Genomic DNA, 17853 nt, shown 5'->3' on the forward strand with positions numbered 1-17853 from the left:
TTTCCAGAATGGTTGTACAAGCTTGCAATCCCACCAGCACCTTAATCATCAGGGAAATGCAAATCAAAACAACCCTGAGATTTCACCTCACACCAGTCAGAATGGCTAAGATCAAAAATTCAGAGGACAGCAGATGCTGGCGAGGATGTGGAGAAAGAGGAACACTCTCGACCACACTTCTAATGATCTGGGAAACAGGCTTGGGAAGTGTTTTGAAGCTGGGGTTTCACAATACTTGTGTTTATAAAAACTCCCAGGAGGAGGGATTGGCGAGGTGGCTTAGTAGTTAGAGCACTTGATGCTATTGCAGTGGATCCAGGGTCGGTTCCCAGCACCCACTTGTCAACTTATAGCCATCTGTATATAACTCCAGTCCTAGTGCTCCTTTCTCCGTGGCCACCAGGCATACATGTGGTGCACAGATATAATATATAAACACTCATACACATAAAATAAATCTTTTAAAAAAAGAAGTGAACAAGCCCAGAAACTCCCAGGAAGAGACAGCCAGAGTTGTGGTAGTAATGGCATTAGAGAGAAGTGACAGGATTTAGATTTGCTGCGACCATCAGTAGGAAAGAGCAGAATCCTACTGGGTACACAGCGTACATTGACAGTAGTGAGGGTGTCTCACAGTATGGAATGCTTATCCATTCAGATTTTTTTCTTGCTTCTAAGAGTTGTAAAGACTCACTTTTACAGCTAGGTATGTTAGTGTGTATCTGTAATCCCAGCTAATATGGGAGGCTGAGGCAGGAGGATTACAAGTTTGAGGCTAGCCTCAGCAATTTAAAAAACTCTAGTTTTGTCTAAGTCACTTTTAGGACTGGGAGGGTGGCTCAGTGGCAGAGTGACACACACAGACAGAAAGACACACACACACACACACACACACACACACACACACACATAAGCAATAAGAGGAACTCAAGTCAAAGGCCAATTCCAGTGAGCCCATAAAGTCACCATGACTTGGCACAGCCTTTGTGAGGATCTGGGTTTAAAATACCCAACCCACCCAAGGGAAAAAAACAATCACTTTTAATTTTGTATGTATAAACCCTAGGTCTAATCCTTAGCATTATAAAAACAGAACAACAAAAACCAAGCATAAAACAGAAAGATCACATTTTCAAGAGATGGTCTGAGAATTGCAGCATTACAGTGGAGATTGTTAGTTTGATATTCCCCAAAGACATTAATTTTCAAAGCTGACAGCTGCTATTTAGAAATCTGTCTAAATGCCAACGGCAGACGTTTTCTGAATGCTGGTAATTAAACTGCAGAAGTGTAATGGCCAGTGGAATGCTGGGACAAAGCAGCAGTCTGCACAGAGAATAACCTGCTTGCTGCTCATGGATGCTTCTGTAGCACACAGGAGCTGGCTGAGCTCCTGTGGGGGTCTGGAGACTGATGCTTCCTGTAATCACCCCTTGCAGCACCAGGAGGAGTCGGCTTGGAGAATGTTATAAACAAATGTTTATATGTTTGGCTTCAAGATCACAGGGGTCTAATTCAGACTTCATGGGCCTTTGAAGAAAGGACCTGCTGCTAAGGGAAGGCCTCAGTAACATGAAGGGGTTTTCAGCTATTTCCAGAGTTTACATTAAAGAAGCATGAGAGGTTGGGGAATGTTCTCAAATGAGGCCACACTGTCTGCATAGAAGCTGTTATTTGAGTGATTGTAGGAATGGTTAATTTCTTGGTGGAAACTGTACAGACTAGAACACCAGATTATAAGAGAAGAAATCACCAGGGTTCCATGTAAGACCCAGGATTGTCTGCGGTGACATTTTGTAATATCATGTTGTCATAAAAAGCTTGCCTCCCAGAGTTCCAGATTGCTTTCTATTACTGTGATAAAGACCATGGCTATGCTGACTAGACTCAGACAGTCATTTGGAAAGAGGGAGCCTAAATTAAGAAACTGTCCTCATCAGATTGGCCTGTGGTTAAGCCTGTGGTGCATTTTCTATATAGATAATGATATGAGAACTTACTGTGGGCAGTGTCACCCCTGGGCAGGTGGTCCTAGGGACTATAAGAAGGAAAACTGAGCAAGCCCAGAAGAACAAGGTACTGAGGAGTGCAGGAGACATTCAAACAAGAGTTTGAGGCAAGAGCATTACTTCCCTCAGAGATAACAGTGATCTGAAAGCTGAAATAAGCCTTCCCCTCCAAGTTGCTTTTGAAGTGTGTTTGTTTATCACAGCGATGGAAACGTCAACTAAGACAGGGACCACGTAACTGGAGAAAGGGTTTGTTTCACGGTACAGCTTGCAACCTGTCAAAAGAGGAGGGCAGGGCAGGAACAACTAGAAGGAACCTAGAGGCAGAAGCTGAAGCAGAGCCCATAGAAGAGTGCAGCTGACTGGCTTGCTGTTCATGGCTTGCTCAAACTGCTTTCTTGTACTACCCGGAGCCACCTGCCCAAGGATAGCACCACCTACAATGGCTTGGGTTCTCCTACTTTTACCAATTTAAGCTTTGCGCACTAATGGTCTTTCCAGCCCTAAGTTCCTAATATTTTGCAACCCTTCCCAGATCAGGTCTGTCACAGCAGTAGCCAAGTCTTTGGTACCAATTTCTGTTCTAGTTGCTTTCTGTTGTGACAGTGATCACCCCAAAGATGCCAGGATGCTAAATAAGCTGGGTGACCTGCATAATTAGATTATTAGGAAACATTTGTTTTATAAAGTATTCCTTAGCTATTTTCATTTTGTTATGCCTAAGAGAAAAGAAATAACCTTTAGTATTTAAGCCACCTAGGAAATTACCCATTGAATATAAAATGGGAAAGCTGAGAATCTATATTAAATGCCGAGCAACTTCCTAGTTCAAAATAGGACGTTCATGGCAATACAGCGTGCCATGTGGAACAAGGGGATATGCTGTGCTGGTAAGGACGGTTGGCTTAAGCTCAGAACCAATGGCAAACTGAGGAGCAGTGTTCTCTCCGCACAGTCTGGGCCTGTTGCTCTTCTCTACGGAGAAAGGAATGGAGGTTGTACTTAATATGCAAGCGCAAAGACCTAAGTTCAAATTCCTAGAACTCAGTAAAATCAGACACATCTCGTGTCTGTAATCCCAGTGCTTCTACAGTGAGACGGGTGAGGGAGAGCCCAACAGGAGACCTGAAAAATGTGAGACCCTGTCTCAACCAAAGTGCAGGCGAGGACTTATGCCTCCTCTCCCTTCACATGCACTTAGTGTTACACACATACATGCATATTACACAGAGAGACACACACAGAGGAAGAGGGAGAGGGAGAGGGAGAGGGACAGAGATGGGGGTAAGAGTTTACAGAACCATGTTTTTGTTAATAATTCTCGAGGTTTATGGGGACAGTCCTTTTACTGTGGTTGCCTCTGCTCTACACATAGGACGAGACTGTCCCTAAGGATGACCTGAATGTAAATAGTGTTAGACAGAAAACGAAAGCCTCTCTGACCCATGTTAGTGCCGTCTGATGCAAGGAATGAGGAGTCTTAAGTGCATAACCAGATGAGAGTGTTCTTCAGAATATGGCCAGTGGGAAGTTTTTGTCCTTCCCTGACCAGTTGGGATGGAGTGGAAGGATTGTGGGTTGGGGTCTGGATCCCAGAGGACCTCTTTTTCTATTACTCCCCACCGCCCACTGATATCTTTTCTCCTTGGGCAAGAGACTGGGGGGACAGACAGGACCCTGCTGCTTCCTGGTGTTGAGGTTGATTTGGTGGACATGAATCTTGATTCCTGCCTGTGCACTAGGAGCCCAACTGCATGAGTAGTCACCCCGTGTCCCGTGTCCCGTGCCCCGTGTCCCGTGCCCCCGTGCCCCGTGCCCCGTGCCCCGTGCCCCGTGCCCCGTGCCCCGTGCCCCGTGTCCCCGTGTCCCCGTGTCCCCGTGCCCCGTGCCCCGTGCCCCGTGCCCCCGTGCCCCCGTGCCCCGTGCCCCGTGCCCCGTGTCCCCGTGCCCCGTGTCCCGTGCCCCGTGCCCTCGCTTCTGTGTGAGACAGAAGGGTTGCATTTTCACAGATGCTCTGGCGCTCGGAACAGGGGCTGCCACATGCAGCACACTTGACCTTTAGGACTTATCTGCCAAATGCGTGTGTAAAGTTAGGCTAAGTGTTGAATATATGTTTGTTTAAAATGCTTCCGTGTTTTTATATAAGGGAGAAATGGGCACTTTTACCAGTGTCAGTCAGGGTTACAGATTATTTTACCTCTCTACATATAGAGGGAAGGTAGGGAAAGACTTTGAAACAGGGTGTTGTGTAGGCCAGGCTGGTCTCACATTCATTATGTAGTCAAGGATGGCCTTGAATGGCTGACCTCCATACCTCGTCCTCTCAGGTCGGGATTCCATGTCTTTATAACCACACACAGTTTATGGGGTGCTGGGAACTGAACCCTTAGCTTCCGGCATACTATGTAGGCACTCAACTAGCTGAGCTACATTGCCCGGACTTAACAAAACAAATAACTTTTTGATCTCTAAGTGAGATTCGAGAGTGGGGTCAGATAAAGGTAAAGTTATAACATGAGCAGCAAGAAGCCATGTTGAGAGAAGACTGACAATATCGCAAACTTGTGTCTGGATAAAATGATCGAGTGCAGTGTGCTGAAAGAGATGCTTGTAGAATCCACCATCAAGCTTGCTATCAAATGGGATATCACAGTAGCTTGTGGTCATCCTTCAGTGCCTGCTGTGAGGGGACTGACTGCACCCCCACCCACGCCATCCTACCCTGCCACCGACACCACCTCAAGTGCTTACATATTGAATGGTAGAGGCAGTATTCTACATAAGATCTACATACATCCTCCAGATGTGCTAAATTGTCTCTAGATGGTGTGTTTGGTATAGTGTAACTACAGTATAGATAACATAAGGCATCATTACTTAGGAAGTAAGAGCAAGGGAGAAAAACAGACGCACCCCTGCCCGCCTAGACCTTTATGCAAGGCTAAATAAATGCACAGATGGAGACACTTCCACCAACTGTCGAAGGGCACGGTGGTGGAGGGGGCACCCAGAGCTGAGGGCACGGGGAGCCTTGCAAGCTGCTTTCCCCTCCACTCCAGATGTCAGCTTCTCACTGTGCTCTTGAACTCTGCTCTCTCCTAGTTTGACATCGACAACAAGGTCAAGCTCGGACGCTCTGCAGAGTCGATACGGGGCGCCAGAGCTGGAAGTAAGTGTGCGTCCTTCCTTCCCTTCCCGGCTTCAGCTCAGGACCCGGGTCTCAGGAGAGCCATTTGTGCTGGGCCTAATTTTTTTTTTTTTAAGTTTTTCATACACAGTATGCCAATCATGGTGTCTCCTCCCTTCTCTCTTTCCACCCATTCAATCCAACTTCATGCCCCCCCCCACACACACACACACAGCCAATTAAAACAAAACAAAAACCAAAGCAAGCACAGGAAAGAGAAAACAGACAAAGCCTCCTACACTTGCGGAGATGTCTGCACGTATACTAAGCCCATACAAACACAGAATCAGAAAGGCTAACAGGTGAGCTGGGCTGAGTAAGGCAGAGATGCTCAAGCGAGGCGTCTCCAGAAGCATCATTGAGCTTGCTTTGTGTTGGCCATCTCTGCCTGGGCGTGGGCCTGCCCTTAAGTCTGGCTTATATACCCAGTGAGAAAACTAACTTTCCTTTGCATTGTATGTATGTATATGTGTATATATATATATGTGTGTGTGTGTGTGTGTGCATGTGTGTGTGTGTGTGTGTGTGTGTGTGTGTGTGTGTGTGTGTGTGTTGGCAGTCATAGATCTCTTTTCTGTCTAAGAAAGAAAAAGATTTTTGTATAGAAAAAGAACTATTGTCGTATGTGTTAAAATGAGAGAGTTCTTGATTTTCCATCAACTGTGTTGGCACCGGCCTGGCGCTCTGCACCCACCCCGAGGCCGAGGTTTGGGGAACCTTGTTCAGCCACCCCTTGTTTACTGTCTTTGGCTGTAATGGTGTAGGTGTTCTGTCTGTTCTAAACCACGCACCTGCTTGACGCCCGTCTGTATTCCCCACGTGCAGCGTAGCTGTGTCCCCCACGTGCAGCGTAGCTGTGTCCCCCACGTGCAGCGTAGCTGTGTCCCCTATGTGCAGCGTAGCTGTGTCCCCTACGTGCAGCGTAGCTGTGGGGCTATGTATCAGTGCCCTGGAGGAAGACACAGGCAAGGAAGGGAGCCAAGCATGTTCTGCACACTGCACATACAGTGGGAACTCTGACACCTCAGTTACGGCTCAGTTCCAGCCACAGTTGTCATTCAGTGAGGAGTTCAGAACTGTAAGCGCCATTCACCTCCATGTCAAGGTCTGAGGGAGTGTTTAGCCGACTGTCAAACATTTCCTGCTTTTTTCCTTTCCTGTGCATAGGTCTTTTTTTCTGGAGCTCTTAGTGAAACATGAGCCATAGTCAGAAAACTCAACCATCCAAGGCAGTTAAGACGAGACTCGGCAGCCAGAGTGGAGGTGGCGCTCGCCTTTAATTCCAGCACTTAGGAGGCAGAGGCAGGAAAATCTCTCTGTGAGCTCAAGGCTGCCCAGGACCTGGGGCTGCAGTGACTGCTCAGTCATTTAGCACTTACAGGTGCTGACTATCTAAAGCTGTGTAGTTTCACGTCGTCCTCACAAAAGCACAGTGTTCTTTGCATTTACAGAGGGCAGAACATTCCCATTTCCCAGGATGGGCCCTTGGGTAAGTGTTCTGGACTGCACATTGCTGAGGAGCACAGCTGCTGTCCCAGTCCCTGCAGCTGACTTTGCTGGCGTCTGGCCACAGGATCCATTCAAATAGCAGTTACTGGATGGACAAGCCCTGGTGTCTTTCCAGATATGGATGGGCACTTGGCTCTGCAGCTGGCCATTTAGGATGCCTTTCCAGTGCCTAGCCTAGAGATAGCGCACCATTATGAAGGCCTGTTATCCTGCCAGCCTCTCCACCAGCTCTCGGCACTGTAGAGGAGGAAATTGTGCTGGCTTGAATAGGTTGCGGTTGTCTGTTACAGAGGAGCATGTGCTGCAGAAGCAGTCTTTGTGCCTTTGTTCCTACCATTGACTGGGTGGCCACCTGCTGGGGGGGTGGGCATTATGGTTTCAATGTCTCCTTTGTGTACAGCCTTCAAGCTCAAACAGCAGCAAGTCCCCAGGTTAGATTTAAGAGAGAAAGTTGTTCTCCTTTGAGGGAGGAGCTGCCCACTGTTGGCTTCTGAGCAAGTGGGTTCGTGCCCCCACATCATTGCCTTTGAAAGACCAAGCTCATGTTTTCTGTGGTAACTTAAGCTTCAAAAGAAATGGGAATGAATAGAGTAGGCCCACTGACTTAGTGAACTGTAGCCTGCCTCACAGCATCCAAGTCTTGCGGAGCAGGAGGAAGCCAAGGCTCCAGCGGGACTTGGGGCATGAAAGGCTGTGTTCTCCTGGCTCTCAGCTCTGGCTCTCTGGGATTTCTGTAGCTCATCTCTCTTCCACTAGAGAGAAGAAGGAACCTTGCTTCCCAGACAGTTTTGGCAAGTGTAGTCATTCCATTCTTTCTTGTTCTGTGTATCCGTCTTCCTGCAGTCATGTAATAAACTTTCATAATTTTGTCTCTTTTTCTTTGAGTTTATTGTTTTGAACAAGTAAGAACTGTAAAATTCAAAATGTACTAAAGAAGCAAGAATTCCAGCCTTCTGTATCCACAGCCAGATCTGACTGCATATTTTGTTTTGATTTATAAGAAAGGCTCTCACTACATAATCCAGGCTGACTGCTTTGAACTCACTGCGGCTCCCAGGCTAGTCTTGAGTTCACTGCACTGCTCAGGCCATCCATTAACTTGGGATTCGTCTGCCTCTGCCTCCTGAGTGCTAGGACAGGGGTGCAACCATCCCCGCCCACCAGCTGCCTCTTATCTGCCCTTCACATTTATCCCATTCCCAATTCAGCTCGTCAGCTTCGTGCCCTGTGTAATCACGAATCCCAAGGTCTCATTACGCGTGTGTCCCAGCTCTGCCTTGAAGCTAGTTTATGATTTCTGGCTGTTGTTTAATCTGCCTGATTTCACTGTCATCCGTTGTGAGCAAGATCGTAGTCCCAGCCCTTGAGGCAGAGTTGATGAGTAGCATGCCTCACACTAGAAAGTGTGAGGCAGGAGCATGGTCTCCTTTGCTGCATGTTTCAGTCTAAGTCGTGCACAGGTAGGAACTGAAATAGAATGTCTCAGTTGGGTAATTTCTTAGGGATCAGCATATGCAGAAGGGAGGAAGGAGAGAGGAAGGAAACAGAATTAGGCACAGTATAAATAAAGTTAAAGGACATTATAGGCTGGACTAACCCCAGCATGCTCCCAAACATAGGTGGTGCCTCAGAGTGTTCTACATGTCCTGTTAGCTGGGCCTTTATCTGCCTTCCATGATCAGTCATTTGATGGAGGATCCCCAGAAAGGGGCTGCTATGAGACAAGGCAGTTCTGCAGCTGAAGCAGTGCCTAAAGGAGCAGGCTCCTAAGGATTTGCTCCCAGAAGCCACAATAGCTAGCTAGGGTGAGCACTAGGTCCTTTGAAGGGTAGCTGGCTAGAACATCCCCACACTCAGCAGTGCTGTCCCTATGCTGTACCTAGTATAGCTGGGGACAGACACTTAGCCAAATCTCTTGCACTAACACATACTCGTGGTAGAAGCTTCTCCACTTGGGCAGCTTACAGTGCTGGGGACATAGAAAGCAGCATTTGACTCAGTCGCTTTTGTCCTCACAGGTAGCCCGGTGCTGTTTCTGCTTCGGTCCTGATGGAGAAGGTACGTGTTGCTGCTCTGGGCCTGACTGTGGCCCTGCAGGCTGGGATTTCTCTCTGTAGGCATTTGCAGTTCGGGTACTGCTTTGGTGCCTAGCTCTGCTTGTTCCAGAGCTGGTTAACTCTCCATGTACTTCTCACATCTCCCTCAGGATCAATGGGTTTTGTTTGTTTTGTTGGTATTCTGACAGGAAAAATCTCTGAGTTTAGTTCCTATCTGAGGTAAACGAGAAGATACAATGTTAGAAGATACAATGTTAGAAGATACAATGTGTATATGTTTTTTTAAAGGGATGATAAGAAAATGCAAGAGGTCCCTATGCCTCATTCGGGCCCCATTTCTTTTCTTCAGCTTGCTTTTCTTCACAGAAGGGAAAGTTTATAGACTGCTTTCTCTGCTGAGTTTCTAATGTTCTTTATGTCTTGAAGGGCTTTCTTTCTTCTGCCCCCCTAAAACATATTTGCTAACTCATCTAGGCAAGCAAGTTCCTGGGGTGGCTGAGCTATAGGTGGCCTTTGTGGCTTTTTCTACTTGGCAGCACACTAGGACTGAAATGTGCACACAGCTGCAGTAGTACTGATGGTATGCGCACTCACCACTACCCTTGGGCATCCTTTGTCATCCACAGACACTGAAGAGCAGCAGAATGTCAAGAAGGGCCCCAGGGTCATTTATGATGAGAAGAAAGGCACCGTGTACAGCTACTCCTATTTCCACTTTGTCTTCTTCCTGGCTTCCCTCTACGTGATGATGACTTTGACCAGCTGGTTCCAGTGAGTGGCCGACTTGAATGCCTTAAAACCAAGCTCAGTGCAACAGTCTCTGTACAGTAGAATGGTTGTCTGAATGAAAAGCACAGCAAAACAAAACAAAACATCTCAGTATGGTTCTCTAAAGTGTGGAGTCATCTGTACTCTCCTTAGCCTTTGTAGCCAAGCCCTGCCATTCTTCCTGGTAGACCAGAATCCTTTCTGAGATGTTGAGTGTGCTCACATCAGTTAAGTTGAAGCTCCCTGGCAGTACTCAGAGGCAGAGGGTGAGCTCAGTGTGTGAGAGACCTTCGGTCTCAACCCTGTATTGAGAAACAGAGCAAACAAGACTGGAAGGGCTAAGTCCACATCACAAGTGTGGGGAACACTGTCGTAGCAATAGAAGAAATATTATCTTAAAGACTAATACAGTGGGGTTTTATCCTACTTCAAAATATGTATCTCTTTATTTTTTCCAGTTTTTAATTTAGCCAATGCCCAATGGATTTGATATTTCCTACATGGAGATCCATGCAGACCCAGACTTGGAGTCGTATGTTTGACTGACAGTTTGGGTGTTCGGGTGGCTCTGCTGTGCTGCACCAATGTACGCACTAGAGAAAGCTCTCGTGGGACTGGCTGACCATGACCCACATCCCTTGACAATCAGGTGGTGAGAGCTGAGGAGGAGGTTGTCAGGGAACAGGAGCTGTAGTCTAGAGCCGAGAGTTAGCAAACACTTCCAGGAGGACATTCTTCCTGAGGAAGGGACAAATTTGTTGTTTCCTAGTGGTCGTTTAAAAACTGAAAGAGTTTTGGCTTGAAACAGATAAAGTATGGACAGAGCTAAAATCATAAAGATGAGATGGTAATAAACATTGAAGATAGGTAGAAATTGGAGCCCTCTTTACATTGCTGATAGGAATATACAATGAAACCACATTTTAAAATATAATTTGGTAACTCCTTGTATGGTTCAACACGAGATCCTAGTGTATAATCCAGCAATTTCCCTTCTAAGTATAGATCTTGGACAAAAAGGAAAAGTAACCAAAAATTATAGACATATGCTCATATCATAGTAATTCATAACAATTCAGAAGTGGGGTAACTCAAATGTCGCTCGCTAACTGATGGAGATAGCAAAGCGTGCTATTTCCACACAGTAAGATATGATTTATAAATCTGAAGGAGTGATGTACAGTGAGTAGCCCCAGTCCGGAAGCCCCAAAATGTTCTCAGCTCTGACAAGACATGGAAAGGTTACCATTTCCAATCTTGGATTTGTTTACCTGATAACATCTATGTAAATATTCCAGAGTGAAAAACTCTTAAAATTTGGTCTCAGGTTTCTCAGCCAAGGGACAGGTACAATGTACAGAGCTCTGGAAGCAACATGCTGTGTTTAACAGCCGACCATAGGAGACTGTGTACCTGTGTTTACATGAATTGGTCTAAAAAAGACAAACCCTAAAGACAGGAAGTAGGTCAATGAATGCAGGGTGATGGGGGACATGGGAAAGGTGGGGCAGCTAGGGGATGCAGGATGTCCGGGAGGAGGAAGATGTTCTAAAACTGACTAGCAACAATTCTACAAGCCTGTAAGTGTTGGAAAAGCCAGCAAATGGTACATTTTAAATGTATATGAGTTAGAACTCCATTAATTGCTAAGAAAGAAAGCTAAGGTCTGCTGGGGGCCAGTGATACCTTGCTACTTTGTGTTCTTACTGCTCTGTCGGTCTCTCCACAGCTATGAAAATGCCACCATTGAGACCTTCTTCTCAGGCTGGTCCGTCTTCTGGGTCAAGATGGCCTCCTGCTGGATGTGTGTGCTGCTGTACCTGCAGACCCTGGTGGCCCCTCTCTGCTGTCCCTCCAGGCAGTTCTCTGTGTGAGGACGTCCAGGTGCCCTATGGCTCAGCAGGCCTGTGCCCACTGTGGAGGGCTGCCCTTTGAACGTGGGTGCCAGGGGTTTAAGCAGCAACTGGTGCCCTGTGAAAAGCTGACATCCCCTGGCTGGCTTAAGTAGGTCTGACAAAGCTTTCAGGAAATAAGTCAAACCTCCTGATTCAATTCTGGTCCAAAAGGAAACTACCAGCTTGATCGACAGGAGTTGAAATCTTTAGCCACGCTGGTAGGTGCCATTATCCCTTTATGCCTTACCCAAGGGTTAGCTGAGGGTTTGCTGCTGTTCTTCCTGGATGTGCTTAAACCAGGGCAGAGCTTGGGGCACAGCGTCTGTCACAAGGATGAAAATGTCCTTGTGTGGCCTGTCACTCTCATCCTTGGCATAAAGAAGCAACAACAAAAAACACTTGAGTCCTCAGCCTAAGGTGGGGCTTGGCCCCTGTCACTCACCTTTGCCTGCCTCCCGGAGCCCTCACAGCTCCCCGTTTCTGCAGGGTACAGAGGGAGCCCCTCCTTTGAGTCCACCCTCAACTACTTCTGCACAGCCCTGCCCCCAGCATTTTCTATTGAGGTCATGATGCTGGGAGTCATGGCCTTCTTGTCCTCCCTGCCCTTGGCAGAGGCCCTCCATTCTTGTCTAGGGTAGTGTTTGTAATAATGTGAAAAGCACAATTTGTTCTCACCTTCATGGGATGCTCCACCATGTTTTCCCAGTACGAGACACTGCAGTAACCTTGCTCTTATGGCAGTGTTCATGTGACTGTAAAACAAGATGCACGTTGTTGTCTTTGCCCAAGTACTGGCGGGTTACAGTTCTTACTTGTGAGAGTCATTAACAGTAATGCTTTAAGGATCTTAACAAAAATGTTGTTTCTTTACTGCAGCCCACCACACCCCTCTCAGAGTGTTAAGGGGGGGGGGCTGACTCACCCCCACCATGAGGCCTTCCTCACTTACAGTGTGCCCCCAAGGTTAACAGCATGGTTTCCTTGAAGTAGAGAAGGGCTGGGTGAGGATCCCAGGCAGCTTCCAACAGAGCTGGCCACACAGATGGGCCAGGCAAGCAGACAAGCTGTGCATGGGTGGAATTAGACTGAGATGCAAGCGTGATTGGAGGCATCTCACAAGACTACAATTACATCCACACAATTTCCCAGAAACGCTCACAGGTGTGCATTTTAGTGCCAATGTTATTGGCGAGGGAGAAGACTTCCCCAGTGCCTATCTGAACAAGTCAGGCGGAATTGGGACCCACCTAAGCCTGGTTCCCACATGCCAAAATGTCAGAATCTTCATTTCTACTCACTACTGTACCCTCCTGCTAAAAGGACCCAGGGGAAAGAAATAGTGGTGAATTCATTGGAGAACTTGTCTGATTTATAGTATTTGAGATCCCGTCTTAAAAGGTACACAAATAAGGACACCTCTCAGCAGTTCAAAGACACAGGAGAATCACACAAAGCATAGCTATACAAGTCCAGTATTTCCCAGTGGGAATGGGAGCCCCATCCACTGGGGCCTGTGTAAGGCGCTGCCTGCCAGCCCCTGCTGTGCCTGCCCGGCAGAGGTGCTGAGAAAGAAGCAGAAGGGGACTCGGGTGCTGGGGGCGGGGCAGGATTGTTTTCTCAAGGTCTGTCTCTGCTGAGACTTGAAGCCAGGCATGGTGACTTTTGAACTGGTCACAGCTAGGCTGACAAGGCCACACATTCCTGGGCTAGCCTTTGTTGGCCCCTTTTCCTCTCTGGAAAGCAGCTCAGGGAAACCCAGACAATACCAGTGGCTGCCCCTGTGGCTTCCCTCTGAACCAAGCCCCATTCACTTTCCAGCTGCCTAAGTCTTGGTTGAGTGCATGCCTTGCCCTTCTTCAGAAGTTAGGTCTCACACAGGAGGAAGAGCTGGCCACCCCCTTCTTTACTCTCAGCTAATGGTATAGACGGATGGTCAGAATTGAGGTGAAGGGTTGTCTAAGAGAGATAGATGTAAGAATTGACCCTTCAATCTCAGCTGAAGCGAGGGGGAGTCTCTGGTTTCTAGGCCAGCTAGACCGTATTTCAAGACAAAAAGTTGGCATTTGTGATCAGCTGTGAGAAACTACTCAGGTAGAAGCCTGTTTGTGAGCTTAAGAATGCTATTGTTTGTGAAACTGGAGAAAACTGGAAAGTGTGCCATTGTTTTGAGATAACAACAGCAGCGTTAGCTTGCTTGATCCACCGGTAGCTTTTAAAGATATCAGGCCTTTGCTTCGTGCAGTACCCAAGCAACACTGTCAGGAAGCACGCTTTGAAGCTGTCCATCTGACCCTTAGCGATGGCAGCCCTGGAGGCAGAGGTTAGAAATCATGTGCTCTCTCCCTCCCGTGTTTTATGAGTAAAACATTAGTTATGCCAGGGAGGGATTCTCCTGGGAGTCTCGTTCACACATGATGCCTGCTTCAAGTTTTGGCGGTGCTGGTAGCTGATCTGGGTTTCTTGGGAAGTCAGTTCTGGAAAGGTTTGGAGAAGTTTTATATCGTGGATGGACTGTGGTGTGGAAAGAGTTGGGAGCAGGCATGGAGTATTGAAACTTTGGGGTTTCGAATCCCATAAGGAGTGGCCAGTGGGAGACATAATGCCATGTCTCCAGTTCCATTGTGACTTCACTCCAGTGTTAATTGCTCCCTTCCCAAATTGTCACCCTCAGCCTTCATCCGCTGATGTTCTCATTCCGTCCTTGGTGCTTCACGTTACCCTGGAAAGAGAGTTCCAGAGCCTGTATTTAAACTGCCTGGGCTTCTCTGCTTCATTGCCTTTCTAGCCAGTGGCTTTTTCGTGTGCTGAAACATAAACCAATGCACACCCCACATACTGCCAAGAAGTGAAAGGGCTTCATAAGGAAGATGGGCACAGGGAGGACATGAGCTTGCCACCTGGTCATAGACTCTCAAGGTTTCTTCTGTGACTTACACTAGTAAACATTTTCATTCCCTGCAGAGATGAGCTCTCTGGCATTGGGGTGACTTCAGTAGACAGGAGAGCCGACTTGATGGCTTTAGCTCGTTCTCACTTTCTGTTTTCCATCACTGAAGCATTCACAGAGACAGTTATTTTAAAAGGCTGAAACACTTGGCTTTTACCAAAGAGGTGTATTTGATTTTATTTTAGTTGGACAAGGGCAGAGCTGGAATGCATTTGCCCAATTGACTTCAAGAAGTTTAACTACATTCATGTGAGGAAAATGATAGAAGTCTTTAAGGTAATCCTTTGGGTTCCTGGGAAATTCTCTCAGGTAAAGAAAGATTACAGCAGATGAGTAATATATGTCTTGAGAGCTATTTATAAAAATTGTAAGAGGGTCATTTTGTTTCCATTTATTAAAGAGTTAAACTTTTTTACTTTGCAAAGAAAAAACTACAAACATTTTTATAGTCATAACTGTTAATTTTTTTAAAAAGACTTTTTTTTTGGAAACAATTAGCTGTAGCCAACTTTTGTGGTTACATTTTGCTATAGTGGAATTTGAATGCAATCTGTGTGGTAGGTCTGCTGTTTGTTTATAAAGGTCTCTGACATGGTTGATTTTGCTACCTTTTAAAATAGTTATTTTTCCCCATTAGCCGCAAAGCCAATTATGGATTTGTATTTGTGTTTTTCAATGCTAATTTTTCTATGAAGCACCTGAAATTGACTGGCCTTTTCCTATGTAGAAAACTCAAACATGTTAACTCTGTACTTTAATAAAATGTAAACTTGAAACCCATGTTGTTTGTTTTCTATTAGACACCTGACTAAAGTCTCCAGTCAGCATTTGCCAGCGTTAGTGCTTTCTTATGTCAACCAGTGTTCAAACATCTTGGCATCTATGCTGATGGCTTGTAATTGACAAATAAGAATGGGTGATTTATGGTGTCTAATTAAGGCCTTGAAGAATGGCTAAATCAAGCTAGTTAACGTGTATCACTTCTTTTTTATGGTGAGAGCACATAGTCCACCCGTGTAACAATTTAAAATGCTGTTAGATGCAATCATCATGTTTCACAGCACTTCTCTTGAACATAATTCTTCTAAGCGTAGCTGAAATTCTGAGTTCTCCAACATGACTCAAAAATCCTTGGTAGCCAGTTTTACAATCCACTTCTGTGTTGACTTTGTTTGCTGTTTGTGTTGAAGACAGAGCTTCAGGTATGGTAGGCAGGAACAGTATCACTGAACTACAGTCTAGATACCAAGTCTAACCTTGGCTTTCTTAAGACAGATTTCACTGTAGCTGAATGTTACTAAAATTCATCCTTAGGGGACCATAGCAGATACGATTCTGCTAATGTTCATTCTAGGGAGCCAATTAGTTTATACTTCTTTATGAAGATCATTGGTTACTTATAGGGGTGTGGGTGTTCCTTCCCTCAACAGGGCATACCTGTAAAGCCTTTGCCCAGCAAGGGTGAGGGCTTCCCCATAGCCAAATAGATGGTGTACCCTTCCTGTAGTCTTCCTTCACCTATATACTCTAGCGCCTCCCCCAAAGACACATGCAATTAAGGCAGAGTACTGGATACTCAGATAAGGGTCCTGTGGCCCTCTCTGTTCCTCCAGAATGGGAAGTAATCAAACAGTCAACAAGCCCTGTCTTGATGATTTTAACAAGGGGGGTGCCACTGAACTGCCCGAGATGGTGGTTCCACTTGGAGGACAGTCAACACTTACGTGGCCTGATTTGTCTGTCTACACCTGCACTGTTTTACTTACCAATGTTCTACAAGGTCATTCAAGTCACTTCATGTTACAGGAGTTCCTTTGTTTTAAAGGCTCAATAGTATTCCATTGCCTGTGCATCACATTTTCTTTGTGTATTCTCTTCTCATCAAGAAGAGTCACAAGATCATCTGGTAAGACACAGATATGAGACTTCTTGGGAAATGCAGTTCAGCACATGCTCTTGTGGCTTACTGTCTCATTCAAAGGAGGAGCTGAGGTCTGTGCAGGGGTCTATTAAATGCCCCTCCCTGTCCCCTGCTTTCGTTGCTTCAGCCACCCTGCACACCCCTGCCACTCTCCCCATGGCCACTTTGTTCCAGCATCCTTTGTTTCCTGGATGCTTAAGGTCATCAGGTGTATACTCCTCTTCCCAGAAGACCCTTTGGGTTGCATGCAGTGTTCTCCCCACCCCTGACCCCCTCCCTGACCTCCCTGCTTTATCATTTTACATAGAACCCATTGCCTTCTGTCTTAGCTGTTTTTCTATTGCTGTAGAAAACACTGTGACAGAGACACCTTATAAAAGAAAGTGCTTAATTGCACTTACGGTTCCAGAGGGTTATGGTCCATGATGGTGAAGCAAAGGCACAGAGGCAGCAACAGCCGAGCACTCAGATCTTGATCAACAGTCAGGAGCCAGAGCACATGGAGACTGGGGCTAGTTCTCTGAAACCTCTAAGCCTGCCCACAGTGACACACTTCCTTCAACAAGGCTACACCTCCTGATCTTTCCTAAACAGTTCTACCATGGGGACCAATTATTCAAACATGAGTCTTTGGAGGCCATTCCCACATAAGCTACCACAGCATCCAGCTTACTGTTTGTATTTATTCACATTGTGCCCTGGACACTAAGGTCTCTCATGCTTCACTCAGGTTTCTCTGATGTCTCAGATGGTACTGGGCATGTTCTGGTGATCAGTAAGGGGTGAATGGGTGAACGAGTGAAAGAAGGATTTGTGAGTGGTGATGATGGACGATGAGGCTGGTAAGGCTTTGACATCCATGGAGGGCTTCACACGCTAATTAAAATAACTGAACTGTTTGGTGGTATGGAATGTGGTGATCGGTAAGGGATGGACAGTATCCTTAGGCATATATGACCATAGGTCCTGGAGAGCTCAGACACATCAGTATTGAAACATAGATCCTGTTTAGGACTAGGCTTATGGCTCAGTGGAACAGCTTGTGCTTAGCATACTTATTGATCCCTAGGGAATATAAATAAACACACAAGTATGCCCTTGAAAGTTAATTTGAAAAATACAGTAGGGGCTGGAGAGACTGCCTAGTGGTTAAGAGCACTGGCTACTTTTGCAGAGGACCCAAGTTCAATTCCCAGCACCCACATGCTGGTTCACACCTATCTATAACTCCAGTTCCATGGGATCCAACAACTTTTCTGGGCCTTGCAGGTACAAAGCACACATGTGACACATACATACAGGCAAAACACTCAAATACATAAAGTTCCAAAAATGTGGAAGCTATTTATGGTAGGATACACATTTAATCCCAGCACATAGGCAAAGGCAGGCCGATTTCTGAGTTTGAGGGCAACCTGGTCTACATAGTGAGACTTTGTCTTAATAAACAAAACCATAGAAAACGACACAACAGTCAAAGAGAATGCAAAATGCAAAAAGCTCCTAACCCAAAACATCCAGGAAATCCAGGACAAAATGAGAAGAACAAACCTAAGGTTA

The 17853-nt window shown here is 46.2% G+C and overlaps 1 protein-coding gene across 2 annotated transcripts in view; it reads left to right on the forward strand.

Moving 5' to 3' along the window:
- Positions 1 to 15148, forward strand: part of Serinc5 (serine incorporator 5) — a 100180-nt gene extending 85032 nt beyond the window's left edge. Inside the window, exons 9-12 of one of the 2 annotated variants that reach the window (XM_029543967.1) lie at positions 5112 to 5178; positions 8724 to 8763; positions 9389 to 9533; positions 11260 to 15143. In XM_029543967.1, coding sequence (XP_029399827.1) covers positions 5112 to 5178; positions 8724 to 8763; positions 9389 to 9533; positions 11260 to 11404 — 397 coding nt within the window. In that variant the 3' untranslated portion in view covers positions 11405 to 15143. Of the gene's footprint in view, positions 1 to 5111; positions 5179 to 8723; positions 8764 to 9388; positions 9534 to 11259 lie in introns of both variants that reach the window. The other variant, XM_021208336.1, reaches the window with a different exon arrangement.
- Positions 15149 to 17853: the final 2705 nt, after the last annotated feature.

The sequence above is a fragment of the Mus pahari genome, chromosome 11, assembly GCF_900095145.1.
Source record: "Mus pahari chromosome 11, PAHARI_EIJ_v1.1, whole genome shotgun sequence".
NCBI lineage: Eukaryota > Metazoa > Chordata > Mammalia > Rodentia > Muridae > Mus > Mus pahari.